Genomic DNA, 16,543 nt, shown 5'->3' with positions numbered 1-16,543 from the left:
GAGTTGGGGTTTCTTTGACAAGGGCAAGATTGTCCAATAAAAGATAATTAAGAAAGTGGTATTAAAAGTTTAGTTATATACATTATATCTAAATCGGTCTCAAAATAAGGTTATATATATATAGGTTCTCTTCCGATTCATACACATTTTCGTAATACTCGAGGTAGTCATAGGATAAAATAGTCATTTCGCCTAATTCAAAGCAGTACTAATTTTATTGGGGCGGGTCTTTATTTCCACACTCACTTGGGAATTCAAAAGTCCATTTTCCGCCAAATCTAGAGAGAGGGTTGAGAAATGGAGACGGAGAGCCCATTCACTTGTCCAAACACGGTAACAGTCCGGCGAAATCCTCATCGGAAGGCGAGGCCGACGCCCTCTACGATCGCACCACAAACTCATGCATCACCCACAAAGTTACAAGAAATTTCTTCTTTCCCCATCGATGAAATCCTCTCCATGCAAATTCCGCAATCCAATCGATCATTAATCGAAAACCTAAATGTGTTTCTTCGTATCAAGCCACAAAAAATTGTTGAGAATTCTAGGCCCAGAAGTAAAAACGTTTGGCCCCAAAATCCAGCTAAGAAGAAAGCACTGAAAGAGAAAAATGAGAAGAAAAAGAGCGAAGCTTGTGTAACAGTTAATGATCCTCATTCCGTGACACTATCACCTCCGTTGGCCTTGCAGGCGTCTAAACGGATAAAGTCTGAGGTTTATGAAGGCTTTTCCTGCGTATTTTCCGCCAATTCATCACAGGTTCAGAATATATTTAATTCAATGTCTATGCAGAATTAATTGAATAGATTTAGGTTTTCTTTTTATTTTATTTTATTTATTTTTTCATAGGGTGAAGTGTACGAGAGGATGGTGAGTCCTTTGGTGGAGGAATTTTTAACAGGTAAAAGTGGAATGTTGGCTGCACTGGGACCTAGTGGCTCTGGCAAGACTCATACAATTTTTGGCACACCCAGGGAGCCCGGTATGATTATGCTTGCGCTACAACGGATTTTCAAAAAAACTACCGAGAGTTCTTCTGATTCGCCAAGGTAATTGGTAATCTTCTCTACATGGTACCTGTTTAATTGAAGATTTTTAACAGAAAAAATTGAATGCCTCCATTGTATTGTTTTGTTTATTTGTGAAAACATGTTACTATACTAGGAGCAGATCAATTAAGGGCAGAACATAGAGGTGAAAAGTTGTTCTTAATTCAAAACTTTAAATAGTTGATGAATTTTATAAAAAATTATACAGATTCTACCTATCTATTTTTGAAATATACTCTGAAAGAGGGAAAGGGGAGAAAATGTTGGATTTATCCCCAGATGGAACAGATCTGAGCATGCAGCAGTCAAGTATTAAAGGTCTAAAGGAGGTTGGTAAATATTTTTGCACTATGTTGAGTTATATAGCTTCTTCTTTCTATATATATTCATGATGGATACCGATAATGACTTGTGTTGATCCATGTGAACAGGTTATCATTAATGATGCAGCACAGGCAGAATCCCTGATAGCTTGTGCAATGCTGAAACGTGCCACAGCTACTACAAATTCAAACAGCCAATCAAGGTGCATGACAAACAAATTATCATTTCAATTTTGTAGTTATGTAACTTAGTTCTTCAATGGAATCACAATTTGGTTGGTGTTCTGTCAGCAGAATTATAAGAAGCCTAATCTTGCCTAAGGGTGACTTGTAGATTTAACCGAAAACCTGTTTAAGTATCTGGAGAAAATAAAGTAGAATTCTGTTTGGATTTTGATGCTTGAAAATGAATTGTATCATTCATATTTTCTACTCTCAATGAAGATTACTGGTCTAAATTTTGCAATATAATATTTAAATTGTTGATGTGGAGAACAAACCCGGCTTAAAATGAAGATGAGCAATATCCAAACATTTCTACTATAGAAGCTACCCTTTCATATATGTGTTTTTTAATGGTTAAATAGGTCTACAACAATTATTATATCAAATGTTTGTTTTTTCGCAACAAAGTATTCATTTCAGCAATATCATTGTTTTAATGTATGCAGTCGGTCACAATGCATCATTAACATTCGCTGCACTGGGAACAACCTTGACCGAGAAGGTTTCATTCAAGAAAATAATTCTGTCTTAACTATTGTAGATCTTGCTGGAGCTGAAAGAGAGAAAAAGACCGGGAATCAGGTTTGGAGATTTTTCTTGCTTGATCTATTGCTCCTGTCCATAAATTATGTGGAACAATGGTCATGGACTAAAAGTTGTTGATACTATATATCTCAGCTTTGGTTTTATCATCTTGCAGGGTTCAAGATTGCTTGAAAGTAATTTTATCAACAATACATCAATGGTTTTTGGCCTATGCCTTAGGGTATGTAAACTTAAGTCACTTTTTGTACTTTATTATTGTGTACCTTTAAGCCCCATCTCAATGTTCTGTGTTCGCTGCCTTCTCTCCATGACAGTAATTATGTCATTTTGTTTGTTTTCAGTCATTGTTGGAGCACCAAAAAAATCCCAAGAAGCCTTTGCAGAAGCACTTCCAGAACTCTTTGGTATTGTTCTTCCATTCAACACTTATACTTTTGATATTTGAACAATACATATGGTACAACATGTAACTTTACATGCAAACAGTTGACTAGGTACCTGCGAGATTATTTGGAAGGAAAGAAGAGGATGGCACTGGTATGTTTCAATTCCAACATTGGGGTTGCTCAGTCAAGTTCCATAGTAGATATGTTGTGTTTTTCATAGCTTGCTAGTCCATAATCTAATTATAAGTTAGCATTACAAATTATTAAGTAATTTTTGAAAAATCTGTTCTTGTCTCTCTTGTATTTTTCCAGATTTTAACTGTAAAATCAGGAGAAGAAGACTACCTTGATACTTCCTACTTGCTCAGACAAGCTTCACCATATATGAAAATTAAGTAAATTCCTCATCTTACCTTAATCTCACAAATTCCAAGATTCCTTTTTATATATTTTGAGTTCACATCTATAAATTTTTCAGGTTTGATAATGTTGAGGACGTGTCCAACATGGTCTGTAACAAGAGACCTCTTCAAACATTATCTAGAATTGAGCAGCCCAAAAGAATGAAAGTTAGTGGTCCTGAAGCTTCTTTGGTATTATATTTTATCCTTTAAAGTGCTATTTTTTCTTTGTATTGTTTGCATCTGTTTCTTATTGTAACTTCTCAGTTCAGATTAACTTGATAAATATATGAGTAGATGTTGCTTCTGGTACTCTGCATGAAGCAATGACTTCTTAATAAAACCTGTCCTGAATCATGGCTCTAAATGACACTGGATTATACATTATACTCTGCAGTATGGGGATTTCAAACATTTTATGTTTTCAGGTTGAAAGCCTGGGTCAATTTCTACTCACAGTATTTGTGGTGTTGATACTTGATTTGGCTGGATTAGCATTGAGCATATGAAGTGGCCTTTTAGGTGATTTCGTAGATGAATATAGTATAGGAAGGTTAACTTCACTGACGAAAGATAATGGTATTGATTATTGAACATGGTTGTACAAATGGAGAAAAGTTGTCATTCTGAATAACATTTCAATGATTATCATTCCTTTTGTATTTAACTTTTAGTTTTTGTTTGTTTTCAGATTGAAGAAAAGAGCATCGGGAAGAAAGACAAACTTCCTGATAAAGGTTATTCAGAAGGCAGAATTAATTTCTGTTGCTCCACTCTTTCTTTTTCTTGTCATATTGTTAAGCTCCTCGTCTACTTTGCGGGGTTTTCCTTCAGACTGTGTAACTTATTTTCTCACTCTCATTACAGAGGCCAAATTTGACACTAAGGACTGCACACCTCTAAATTTTGATTATGTTGATTTGGCAAAGAAAGAAAGAAACAATCAGATCATGCAAAATTTTGCTAAGGCTTTATGGAGTGTTTTGAAGCAGCACAATGAAAAACTTAAGGTGAGGTGATATATGGAATTTGTGCTTGATCTTTTCAGTAAAGTTTGTTTTTTCCCTTTTTTAAACTTCAATGATGATTTAATGTGCCTATTTATGTAATTTCTGTCGTTAAATTATCATGTTATACCTCACAACTCTTATTATAATCAGGTGGCAGAAATTGAAATAGAGAACCTCAAAGTAAATCTAAGCAATGAAAAGACAAGAAATCTTGAGCTGGTTAAAGAGCTTAAGGATTTGAGGTCCTGCTGTACTTGTACCAAGGAGAGTTCGTCGGAGACAACTTTTGCTAAAGTACCTACCAAGTTTGAATCTGAAATAGAATTAGAGGGAAATAAATTTAGTGAAGTTTGTGAGGTACTGATAGCAATCTATAATATTCAAACAGAAGCACATATATATGTTCTTTCACAGTAAATGTTCACTTATTACAATTCTAGCACATAATATAGATATGATATTCATCCATTGCTTTGAGGAAGTAGTTGACTTTGGAAGCTTTTGTTCCATGTTTAGATCAATGTGGATGCTTATTCACCAAACCAAAAGGAACCAATGTGCAATCTCAGTCCCATTGTTTATGATCCCAGTCCGGGACAGAAACAAGATCTACTATCTCAGGTACATTGACAACGAAATTTTTTTCTTTCTTTCATTGCCTCGGTCTATGATTACTCTATATTTGCTCCAAATTTACTATTGGAAGAGCTTTCATTATTTGTAGATGATACCAGGGAAGTAATGGTATGGTAAATAATTAATTTTAAAACATTTTTTTGTCATATCAAATGAGATATTCATTCTACCCATCTCAGGACATTTGAATGCAATACCATTTCTCAACAATATGACTCCCCTCTAAGAGGCCACGGAAATTTATTTTCTCTGATATACCTGCCAGATATACCTGCCAAGGACAATTTGTCTTCTATATTCACTTGTGGTATTTTAGCATTGACATGGAATGGTTATTTATACATTACTAGTCTAAGTTAGTCTTGGAATCTTTATGTTTAAGTAATTTTTAATAGGGAAATATTTTAGCAACCTTCTGGGAGATTGGGTTGAAATATAACCTTTCTTAAAATTGTTAGAAATCTCTCCTGAAATTTCATAAAATTTATTAAAATATTTCACTTGTATGGATAATTTCCTTCTAATTTTCACACCAGACAAATTGCTTGTAATCAAGTTGAACTTCCAAAAACAAATGCAACTTTCCTCTTTAAGAGAGACCCTGTTTCTCGTGTTAGTTTACATTACTTTAATGTGCTTGGGTGTATAAGTGAAGGGCAAGTATCTGATACCACTACAGAGCAGCATCAACCTTTTATTTTGTCAATGAATTCCTCGGAGAATTTTTGTATAGTGAATTGAAAGTTTTTAACCGGAATGTCAGGGGAGATGTTCTACTCTTGAAGTGGTCAATACTTTATCACTATCCGTTGAAAACTCTAATGATCCGAATTATCAGGTATGAATGTTGTTCATTCTTAATTCAAGTTGCTAAGGTTTGATCACTATATCCTGATATTTTTTGTATATATATTTCAGAACGAGCCAGAATGCAAAACACCTGTTCAAGAGTGCCTGTACCAGACATCTGAAATCATTTCTAGAAATGATGAGGATTTAAACGAGTGTGACCACACGGCAGAACGTAATCCTCCAAATCTTGATATGGCAGGTTTGCATCTAATTTTTTTTTTTTTTTTTTTAAATTCTAGACCATGATAACTTCTTGTAGCATGGTTTGAGAATCAGAATCCGGATCATTAGATAGAAAACAAGTTCGCCACCAAGTTTATGGTGGAATTCATGGAATTGCCGGATTAGATGTGCTGGGATAAAACTTTGGCACAAACTGGTTGGACACCAAATTTAGACAAGCTTCACCTATATAAATTAAGTAAATTCCTCATCTTACCTAATCTCACAAATTCCAAGATTCCTTTTTATATTTTTGAGTTCACATCTATAAGTTTTCAGGTTTGATAATGTTGAGGACGTGTCCAACTGGTCTGTACAAGAGACCTCTTCAACATTATCTAGAATTGAGCAGCCCAAAAGAATGAAAGTTGTGGTCCTGAAGCTTCTTGGTATTATATTTTATCCTTTAAAGTCTATTTTTTCTTTGTATTGTTTGCATCTGTTTCTTATTGTAACTTCTCAGTTCAGATTAACTTGATAAATATATGAGTTGATGTTGCTCTGGTACTCTGCTGAAGCAATGACTTCTTAATAAAAGCTGTCCTGAATCATGGCTCTAAAGCACTGGATTATACATTATACCTGCCGTATAACTCATGCATCACCCACAAAGTTACAAGAAATTTCTTCTTTCCCCATCGATGAAATCCTCTCCATGCAAATTCCGCAATCCAATCGATCATTAATCGAAAACCTAAATGTGTTTCTTCGTATCAAGCCACAAAAAATTGTTGAGAATTCTAGGCCCAGAAGTAAAAACGTTTGGCCCCAAAATCCAGCTAAGAAGAAAGCACTGAAAGAGAAAAATGAGAAGAAAAAAAGCGAAGCTTGTGTAACAGTTAATGATCCTCATTCCGTGACACTATCACCTCCGTTGGCCTTGCAGGCGTCTAAACGGATAAAGTCTGAGGTTTATGAAGGCTTTTCCTGCGTATTTTCCGCCAATTCATCACAGGTTCAGAATATATTTAATTCAATGTCTATGCAGAATTAATTGAATAGATTTAGGTTTTCTTTTTATTTTATTTTATTTATTTTTTCATAGGGTGAAGTGTACGAGAGGATGGTGAGTCCTTTGGTGGAGGAATTTTTAACAGGTAAAAGTGGAATGTTGGCTGCACTGGGACCTAGTGGCTCTGGCAAGACTCATACAATTTTTGGCACACCCAGGGAGCCCGGTATGATTATGCTTGCGCTACAACGGATTTTCAAAAAAACTACCGAGAGTTCTTCTGATTCGCCAAGGTAATTGGTAATCTTCTCTACATGGTACCTGTTTAATTGAAGATTTTTAACAGAAAAAATTGAATGCCTCCATTGTATTGTTTTGTTTATTTGTGAAAACATGTTACTATACTAGGAGCAGATCAATTAAGGGCAGAACATAGAGGTGAAAAGTTGTTCTTAATTCAAAACTTTAAATAGTTGATGAATTTTATAAAAAATTATACAGATTCTACCTATCTATTTTTGAAATATACTCTGAAAGAGGGAAAGGGGAGAAAATGTTGGATTTATCCCCAGATGGAACAGATCTGAGCATGCAGCAGTCAAGTATTAAAGGTCTAAAGGAGGTTGGTAAATATTTTTGCACTATGTTGAGTTATATAGCTTCTTCTTTCTATATATATTCATGATGGATACCGATAATGACTTGTGTTGATCCATGTGAACAGGTTATCATTAATGATGCAGCACAGGCAGAATCCCTGATAGCTTGTGCAATGCTGAAACGTGCCACAGCTACTACAAATTCAAACAGCCAATCAAGGTGCATGACAAACAAATTATCATTTCAATTTTGTAGTTATGTAACTTAGTTCTTCAATGGAATCACAATTTGGTTGGTGTTCTGTCAGCAGAATTATAAGAAGCCTAATCTTGCCTAAGGGTGACTTGTAGATTTAACCGAAAACCTGTTTAAGTATCTGGAGAAAATAAAGTAGAATTCTGTTTGGATTTTGATGCTTGAAAATGAATTGTATCATTCATATTTTCTACTCTCAATGAAGATTACTGGTCTAAATTTTGCAATATAATATTTAAATTGTTGATGTGGAGAACAAACCCGGCTTAAAATGAAGATGAGCAATATCCAAACATTTCTACTATAGAAGCTACCCTTTCATATATGTGTTTTTTAATGGTTAAATAGGTCTACAACAATTATTATATCAAATGTTTGTTTTTTCGCAACAAAGTATTCATTTCAGCAATATCATTGTTTTAATGTATGCAGTCGGTCACAATGCATCATTAACATTCGCTGCACTGGGAACAACCTTGACCGAGAAGGTTTCATTCAAGAAAATAATTCTGTCTTAACTATTGTAGATCTTGCTGGAGCTGAAAGAGAGAAAAAGACCGGGAATCAGGTTTGGAGATTTTTCTTGCTTGATCTATTGCTCCTGTCCATAAATTATGTGGAACAATGGTCATGGACTAAAAGTTGTTGATACTATATATCTCAGCTTTGGTTTTATCATCTTGCAGGGTTCAAGATTGCTTGAAAGTAATTTTATCAACAATACATCAATGGTTTTTGGCCTATGCCTTAGGGTATGTAAACTTAAGTCACTTTTTGTACTTTATTATTGTGTACCTTTAAGCCCCATCTCAATGTTCTGTGTTCGCTGCCTTCTCTCCATGACAGTAATTATGTCATTTTGTTTGTTTTCAGTCATTGTTGGAGCACCAAAAAAATCCCAAGAAGCCTTTGCAGAAGCACTTCCAGAACTCTTTGGTATTGTTCTTCCATTCAACACTTATACTTTTGATATTTGAACAATACATATGGTACAACATGTAACTTTACATGCAAACAGTTGACTAGGTACCTGCGAGATTATTTGGAAGGAAAGAAGAGGATGGCACTGGTATGTTTCAATTCCAACATTGGGGTTGCTCAGTCAAGTTCCATAGTAGATATGTTGTGTTTTTCATAGCTTGCTAGTCCATAATCTAATTATAAGTTAGCATTACAAATTATTAAGTAATTTTTGAAAAATCTGTTCTTGTCTCTCTTGTATTTTTCCAGATTTTAACTGTAAAATCAGGAGAAGAAGACTACCTTGATACTTCCTACTTGCTCAGACAAGCTTCACCATATATGAAAATTAAGTAAATTCCTCATCTTACCTTAATCTCACAAATTCCAAGATTCCTTTTTATATATTTTGAGTTCACATCTATAAATTTTTCAGGTTTGATAATGTTGAGGACGTGTCCAACATGGTCTGTAACAAGAGACCTCTTCAAACATTATCTAGAATTGAGCAGCCCAAAAGAATGAAAGTTAGTGGTCCTGAAGCTTCTTTGGTATTATATTTTATCCTTTAAAGTGCTATTTTTTCTTTGTATTGTTTGCATCTGTTTCTTATTGTAACTTCTCAGTTCAGATTAACTTGATAAATATATGAGTTGATGTTGCTTCTGGTACTCTGCATGAAGCAATGACTTCTTAATAAAAGCTGTCCTGAATCATGGCTCTAAAGACACTGGATTATACATTATACTCTGCAGTATGGGGATTTCAAACATTTTATGTTTTCAGGTTGAAAGCCTGGGTCAATTTCTACTCACAGTATTTGTGGTGTTGATACTTGATTTGGCTGGATTAGCATTGAGCATATGAAGTGGCCTTTTAGTTGATTTCGTAGATGAATATAGTATAGGAAGGTTAACTTCACTGACGAAAGATAATGGTATTGATTATTGAACATGGTTGTACAAATGGAGAAAAGTTGTCATTCTGAATAACATTTCAATGATTATCATTCCTTTTGTATTTAACTTTTAGTTTTTGTTTGTTTTCAGATTGAAGAAAAGAGCATCGGGAAGAAAGACAAACTTCCTGATAAAGGTTATTCAGAAGGCAGAATTAATTTCTGTTGCTCCACTCTTTCTTTTTCTTGTCATATTGTTAAGCTCCTCGTCTACTTTGCGGGGTTTTCCTTCAGACTGTGTAACTTATTTTCTCACTCTCATTACAGAGGCCAAATTTGACACTAAGGACTGCACACCTCTAAATTTTGATTATGTTGATTTGGCAAAGAAAGAAAGAAACAATCAGATCATGCAAAATTTTGCTAAGGCTTTATGGAGTGTTTTGAAGCAGCACAATGAAAAACTTAAGGTGAGGTGATATATGGAATTTGTGCTTGATCTTTTCAGTAAAGTTTGTTTTTTCCCTTTTTTAAACTTCAATGATGATTTAATATGCCTATTTATGTAATTTCTGTCGTTTAATTATCATGTTATACCTCACAACTCTCATTATAATCAGGTGGCAGAAATTGAAATAGAGAACCTCAAAGTAAATCTAAGCAATGAAAAGACAAGAAATCTTGAGCTAGTTAAAGAGCTTAAGGATTTGAGGTCCTGCTGTACTTGTACCAAGGAGAGTTCATCGGAGACAACTTTTGCTAAAGTACTTACCAAGTTTGAATCTGAAATAGAATTAGAGGGAAATAAATTTAGTGAAGTTTGTGAGGTACTGATAGCAATCTATAATATTCAAACAGAAGCACATATATATGTTCTTTCACAGTAAATGTTCACTTATTACAATTCTAGCACATAATATAGATATGATATTCATCCATTGCTTTGAGGAAGTAGTTGACTTTGGAAGCTTTTGTTCCATGTTTAGATCAATGTGGATGCTTATTCACCAAACCAAAAGGAACCAATGTGCAATCTCAGTCCCATTGTTTATGATCCCAGTCCGGGACAGAAACAAGATCTACTATCTCAGGTACATTGACAACGAAATTTTTTTCTTTCTTTCATTGCCTCGGTCTATGATTACTCTATATTTGCTCCAAATTTACTATTGGAAGAGCTTTCATTATTTGTAGATGATACCAGGGAAGTAATGGTATGGTAAATAATTAATTTTAAAACATTTTTTTGTCATATCAAATGAGATATTCATTCTACCCATCTCAGGACATTTGAATGCAATACCATTTCTCAACAATATGACTCCCCTCTAAGAGGCCACGGAAATTTATTTTCTCTGATATACCTGCCAGATATACCTGCCAAGGACAATTTGTCTTCTATATTCACTTGTGGTATTTTAGCATTGACATGGAATGGTTATTTATACATTACTAGTCTAAGTTAGTCTTGGAATCTTTATGTTTAAGTAATTTTTAATAGGGAAATATTTTAGCAACCTTCTGGGAGATTGGGTTGAAATATAACCTTTCTTAAAATTGTTAGAAATCTCTCCTGAAATTTCATAAAATTTATTAAAATATTTCACTTGTATGGATAATTTCCTTCTAATTTTCACACCAGACAAATTGCTTGTAATCAAGTTGAACTTCCAAAAACAAATGCAACTTTCCTCTTTAAGAGAGACCCTGTTTCTCGTGTTAGTTTACATTACTTTAATGTGCTTGGGTGTATAAGTGAAGGGCAAGTATCTGATACCACTACAGAGCAGCATCAACCTTTTATTTTGTCAATGAATTCCTTGGAGAATTTTTATATAGTAAAATGAAAGTTTTTAACCGGAATGTCAGGGGAGATGTTCTACTCTTGAAGTGGTCAATACTTCATCACTTTCCGTTGAAAACTCTAATGATCCGAATTATCAGGTATGAATGTTGTTCATTCTTAATTCAAGTTGCTAAGGTTTGATCACTATATCCTGATATTTTTTGTATATATATTTCAGAACGAGCCAGAATGCAAAACACCTGTTCAAGAGTGCCTGTACCAGACATCTGAAATCATTTCTAGAAATGATGAGGATTTAAACGAGTGTGACCACACGGCAGAACGTAATCCTCCAAATCTTGATATGGCAGGTTTGCATCTAATTTTTTTTTTTTTTTTTTAAATTCTAGACCATGATAACTTCTTGTAGCATGGTTTGAGAATCAGAATCTGGATCATTAGATAGAAAACAAGTTCGCCACCAAGTTTATGGTGGAATTCATGGAATTGCCGGATTAGATGTGCTGGGATAAAACTTTGGCACAAACTGGTTGGACACCAAATTTGTAGTAACCATCCTTATGCTGATTCTTATGAAACATTATGGGCGTTTGAGTTGAAATTGGTTACTTAAAATTTTGCTACACTTGTATCTTACCTGCATTATCGAATCTAGTTGGTAAACAGGATGTCACCATCTAGCACCCATATATACATAAGGAGGCTGAACCATGTTAACTCCATAATTTGATTTATAAATGAGATTCAGGATTTGGCTAGAATAATGGATAATAAATTGGTTAGTCCATGGAGCTTTTAGCCCAATTAATCTTGGAGGGGTTGTGTGGCCCAGTTTCGAGCCCTTGGCAGGCATTGAAGCCCGCACATGAAAATGTCAAGAAGAGCCATTGTTCCTTTTTTATTTTTCTTTCTTTTTTCCTCATTCCAAGACATGAAAATTTCCTAAAGGGGCTTGTTCAGTGGTAGGCTGGACTTTGTGGACTGTACATAAGATGAGACATAGATCTTAGTATTGTGATTTGAGTTACTTGTCATATTCATTTTTTATTCAATATGTTAGTAACAAATTGAGGCTTTCAGATTTTGTGGTTAGCTCTTCCCAGTCTCATGTCATTGTTAGTGATGACGCCTCTTCATCAGTGGAACTAGTTCAATCGCAAAGTGAGAAGGAAGAGGTTAAATTCTCTTCACTGGTCTGTGTTTTGAATTCCATTTTCTTTCTCCTTTTAAATTTGAAGGTTTTGGTTTTAATGCTTTTAATAATGTTGGAACATATCGTGTTTATTCGTATGAGACATTAGACAACGCTTAACATATTAGTTACTGCTAAAAGGCATTTTTTAGTTATAGTGATGAGTACATGCCTCCACATATGCATACAATTGTTAACTTTTATTTTCTGTTTTGTAGGAATCATTGCATTCATCAATGTCCCCAAAGCAAGTTGCATCTGCAAAAGGGAGCAACAAAGTTTGCCTACCACATAATGAACCAAGTCTAGATACTTACGAAAAACCTTTGAATATGCAGAAACCGAAAAGGTTAGCTGGGTAACATCTCGTGTTAAAAAGATTTTTCTCTTCATGAATCATGATGAATAGATATATAACAGTTCATTTTACTTTCACTTTCACTTTGGTATTATAATGATCAGGAGACTTTTGCCTGCCTCATCCATCTTACTGAGGGATATGAGTGCCTTTGATGTTGAGGATGAGATTGAAAAACCAAAGGTAAGCGGATACTGTTTTGGTATGCTATTTTAGTTGGCATATAGCGCTTTTAAATGATTGAAGTTGCTCAGATTTAGTGTGAAAGATTAGTTAAAAATCTCAGCTTTCTCTTGTAGAATGTTCCTTTTACACATGGGATAAACACCATTTAAAAATAGAGTTCATATCTTTAAGTTCTCCATTGTGCCTGCGAAAGGGTGGACCAAAAAGAAAAAGAAGAGAGGGAATAATTTTTGTATCAGTCTTTTATTCATTTATTTTATGCCCTCTTTTTGCTCTTTTGCAGGGGAATAGAAATGCGAAGAAGTTAGAGGCTAAGGGAGGGAAAAGAACTGAAGGTAGCATGTCTTTATTGCGGTTGCTTAAGAACAATCTTAATATCTAGATAGTCACTTATTATAATTGTAAGAAAACTCAGCTTTTGTAAAGGTGGGCCATTTTGTTTGACGGGTCTGTGCTATGATTTGAGGTGATATGTAATCTAAAACAGTTGATGCCAATACACTTTTGGACTGAATTTTCAACTGTGTTGTCATGCGCATGCTGCACTCTCTTAAGCACGCATAGCCATTGGTGTTCAAATTTGAGATTTGTAAAGTTTTCTTACTGCTTGTTAAGATACTGTTAGTTCTCCCGTCAATTAAAGGTTGGAATCCTAAGGTTCTCTAACTTGACCATAATACTTCTCTTAAACTGAGCCCAAGTTGCCACGATTCTTCTCCCGAAGGCCCATTATCCTATTATATATATTGTATAAAGTGTAGTCAAAATGATTTGAAGTTTGAAGATGTTGAATGAAATTGTGAGTGTTATGGCGTTACATCAAATAGTGAAGCAGAAGCAGGGTGGTCCATGAGGGGCACTTGTTTATTCTTTTTGGTACATGGTTGCCATCATCATAGTACTTCCTTTTCATAACTTTTGTTAATAGATTCTAAATATTCAATAATAATTAGGATTTATTAGGACTAATGAGTGGAATGTTGAATTTAATGTCTCTTTGATTACCTCACTTTAGTGCTTATCTTTTCTGCACCCCGCTCCAATTCTATCACCATTTAGGCTACGAGACATTATTTAGAGTATTTCCAGCTAATGCTAAGCTATGTTTAATAGTTAGATTTAATGAAAATATTGACATGGTCTGTACCCATCACCAGAACAGTAATATATATTAACAACTTTCATTGAAAAAATGCACTTAATTAATGGAGTTATTGGTAGCTTTTCAGAGGCAATTAAAAAAATAAAAATAAATAATTTCATCTTTATTACCTAATGCTTGGAATAAGGTCCCCCCACCGAACTACAAGACAAATCAACATAAAATCATTTTAAATTCAACATCTCTTGAAAGATTTTTGTCAAAATAAATTATTTGCACATCAAATTAAATAAAAATGCTACTTTGAATTAGGGCTTTAATATAATATATAAAAATTAAGCTTATTTATTCATTCAATGACGACCCATTTACATGCCACACGTGCTAACCTGATACACTGTGAGACCGTAGACATATGATATCTGTCAAGGTACATGAAATGCAAATATGAAATGCAAACCGGTTTGTTTATACACGTGTAAACTAACACGTGATAGAAGAGAGGGGACCCACTGACAGTGACAAGAATAGACCCATCTCCTTTTCAAAGTATAGACCTTGTCTACCTCCCCCTTTCAGCGAAACTCATCGTAAAAAGCCCCACAAAAAGCATACCAGAATTGACAGTTTTTGGTGCTACTTCTGTCTTTTTTATATTCCCTATAAATATACCGTTACCGGTTGACCGGACTAACCGGTTTTCTCACTTGACCATTACCCCGACTCGACCCGACCCATCATCCCCCTCTCCCCCTCACATCTCACGCGTGTGACTGCCCCCAATAGTGAACTAAAACCGACCAGAGATTTGACAAAAAAATTAACTCCAAAATTATAAGTTAAAAAAATTAAATATAAATAAAAATATAAAGAAGAAGAAGAAGAAACGTTGCTCTCTTCTCTCTGTGGTTCGCGAAAAGAAAGAGAATAAACACTTCTCTTTTGAGAGTGATTAAGGTAAAGACCGACACAGAATTTCACTTGTTCAGAGCTTGCTAGGGTTTCTCTTTCGTTTCACTGAATTTTATTGATTAAGGTGAACTACTTTCTCACCCTTTCAATTTTATATATATGTATATATGTATATATATTTTTTTTTATGAATTTTTTCAACTGTTTTTGGTTATCAGTTTGTTTCCATTTTAGGATTGGCGTTATTAATCACATATCTATCAGTGTTAATTATGATAAATCTTAATTAAATTTTATAACCTCTCTATTAGCTTCACACCCCGCCTCACCATATACAGTTCTAAAGTTAGGGTTTTTCTCTTCCCTGCCTTCACTTTTCGTTTTTCAAAATATTAGGGTTCGATCTTCTCTGCCTGTGCTTATCTCTTTTTCATTGATTTGTTTGGTTATATGAGCTGTTTTAGAGAAATTTTAAACAACTATAAATTGTTTCTCATTGTTTTTATCAATTTGTTTTACAAGTTTTATCTTTTCTGATGATTTAGTGAGGTTTTGGGTTTTGTCTTTTTGTGTTATTCAGTTCATTTCTAGGCTTAATTTTACTGTTAAACTATGTGGTCATGTGGTTGTTTCAGGTTTGAAATTCAATACATTTATTTTGGAGGTCGTGAATGGAAAAGTTTCATCTTTAGATAGTTCACCTTCGCAAATTGGGCATTGAAGTGTCTGGTAATTTACTGCTTTAGCTTTTTGTATATTCTTTACTCATGCAGTTTGGGATTGTCAGCACATTTGTTCAATCAATTATATGAATGATGATCTTGTTGTTTGGAGTATATTTTATAATGGTATTAACTCTTTTTGGTTCTTTTCAGTTTGTTGTGATGTTGAGTTAATATATTTAGGAATGAGCAGACTTTTATAGGTTCCAGTATTGTAAACGGGTTTTTGGGGATTCTCTTGAACATTCATCAATTGTGTTTATAGTTAATAGACTTGTGTTTTTTGTCGTCTTTTAATTTAATTTCCATGACGACTTTATGAAGTAACTGATGGGGATTTCCAGATGTTATTAGCTTCCTGTTTATGTGAGCCTTACTAGATGAATCATTACATATGATAGATTTACTATTCAAAAGCACAGGGCATGATGAGACGAGTTGGGGGATCTAGGACATTAATATTTCAAGATTATGCAAGTTGTAGAATTGTAAGTTCATTAAACTTTAGTACTGTGGTGAGATTGGTTATTGATTTGTCTTCTTCCAATTATGGAACATATGCATTAACTAGAACTAGTGCATATGATTAATTCTTTAGCAAAGATTATTTAAACTAAAGTACTGAAAAATTGTCTCATGACCTTGTACCCCTATTGAATTTTAACACTTGTGTTTGAGTTCTTGTTAGATATGTTTTGTCATCGAGGATGAATTATTTCGTTTCAGTAGCTCAGACAATGTTCTTATGATCAATATTCATGATTGTTGCATTAAATCAGTTAAATATGGAAATCGATTCTCTTTTTTTGTTGGCATTTGTATTGTTTAATCCTAATTTATTATGGCTTAGTTATTGTGGTACATTCCTGGTCTTGAGTTTTATGACCGTTTTACATGTCCTTTTTGTTATTTTTGAACTTGCTCATGATTTGTTGCTTAATCAAGTCCA

At 34.2% G+C, this 16,543-nt stretch overlaps 2 protein-coding genes across 2 annotated transcripts; both read left to right on the top strand.

Moving 5' to 3' along the window:
• Nucleotides 1–277: 277 nt before the first annotated feature.
• On the top strand, nt 278–6,015 carry LOC116141828 (kinesin-like protein KIN-6). Its single transcript, XM_031427301.1, has 17 exons — nt 278–759; nt 850–1,049; nt 1,258–1,378; nt 1,481–1,575; nt 2,044–2,179; nt 2,298–2,363; nt 2,485–2,547; nt 2,630–2,680; nt 2,842–2,924; nt 3,008–3,122; nt 3,622–3,667; nt 3,798–3,940; nt 4,091–4,297; nt 4,457–4,561; nt 5,340–5,414; nt 5,495–5,627; nt 5,930–6,015. The coding sequence occupies exons 1-17, from the start codon at nt 298–300 to the stop codon at nt 6,013–6,015; spliced, it is 2,187 nt and encodes a 728-aa protein (XP_031283161.1). The 5' UTR covers nt 278–297.
• A 185-nt stretch (nt 6,016–6,200) lies between these two features.
• LOC116141827 (kinesin-like protein KIN-6) lies at nt 6,201–13,484 on the top strand. The gene is made up of 20 exons (XM_031427300.1): nt 6,201–6,605; nt 6,696–6,895; nt 7,104–7,224; nt 7,327–7,421; nt 7,890–8,025; nt 8,144–8,209; nt 8,331–8,393; nt 8,476–8,526; nt 8,688–8,770; nt 8,854–8,968; nt 9,467–9,512; nt 9,643–9,785; nt 9,936–10,142; nt 10,302–10,406; nt 11,185–11,259; nt 11,340–11,472; nt 12,203–12,297; nt 12,533–12,663; nt 12,777–12,855; nt 13,142–13,484. The coding sequence occupies exons 1-20, from the start codon at nt 6,201–6,203 to the stop codon at nt 13,238–13,240; spliced, it is 2,448 nt and encodes an 815-aa protein (XP_031283160.1). The 3' UTR covers nt 13,241–13,484.
• The last annotated feature ends 3,059 nt before the right edge of the window (nt 13,485–16,543 follow it).

The sequence above is a fragment of the Pistacia vera genome, unplaced genomic scaffold (assembly GCF_008641045.1).
Source record: "Pistacia vera cultivar Batoury unplaced genomic scaffold, PisVer_v2 Contig400, whole genome shotgun sequence".
NCBI lineage: Eukaryota > Viridiplantae > Streptophyta > Magnoliopsida > Sapindales > Anacardiaceae > Pistacia > Pistacia vera.
The sequence above is the reverse complement of the archived record's forward strand: the minus strand, read 5'-3'. Positions and strand labels throughout refer to the sequence as shown.

What these genes read in the sequence shown, in the direction of transcription:
- LOC116141828 (XM_031427301.1), top strand. Translation starts at nt 298, where the DNA reads ATGGAGACGGAGAGCCCATTCACTTGTCCAAACACGGTAACAGTCCGG. An exon ending in AGAAAAAGACCGGGAATCAG is followed by an intron (nt 2,180 to 2,297) that starts GTTTGGAGATTT and finishes ATCATCTTGCAG; the next exon opens with GGTTCAAGATTGCTTGAAAG. An exon ending in TTTTTGGCCTATGCCTTAGG is followed by an intron (nt 2,364 to 2,484) that starts GTATGTAAACTT and finishes GTTTGTTTTCAG; the next exon opens with TCATTGTTGGAGCACCAAAA.
- LOC116141827 (XM_031427300.1), top strand. Translation starts at nt 6,201, where the DNA reads ATGGCTCTAAAGCACTGGATTATACATTATACCTGCCGTATAACTCAT. An exon ending in AGTTCTTCTGATTCGCCAAG is followed by an intron (nt 6,896 to 7,103) that starts GTAATTGGTAAT and finishes AAAATTATACAG; the next exon opens with ATTCTACCTATCTATTTTTG. An exon ending in AATTCAAACAGCCAATCAAG is followed by an intron (nt 7,422 to 7,889) that starts GTGCATGACAAA and finishes TAATGTATGCAG; the next exon opens with TCGGTCACAATGCATCATTA.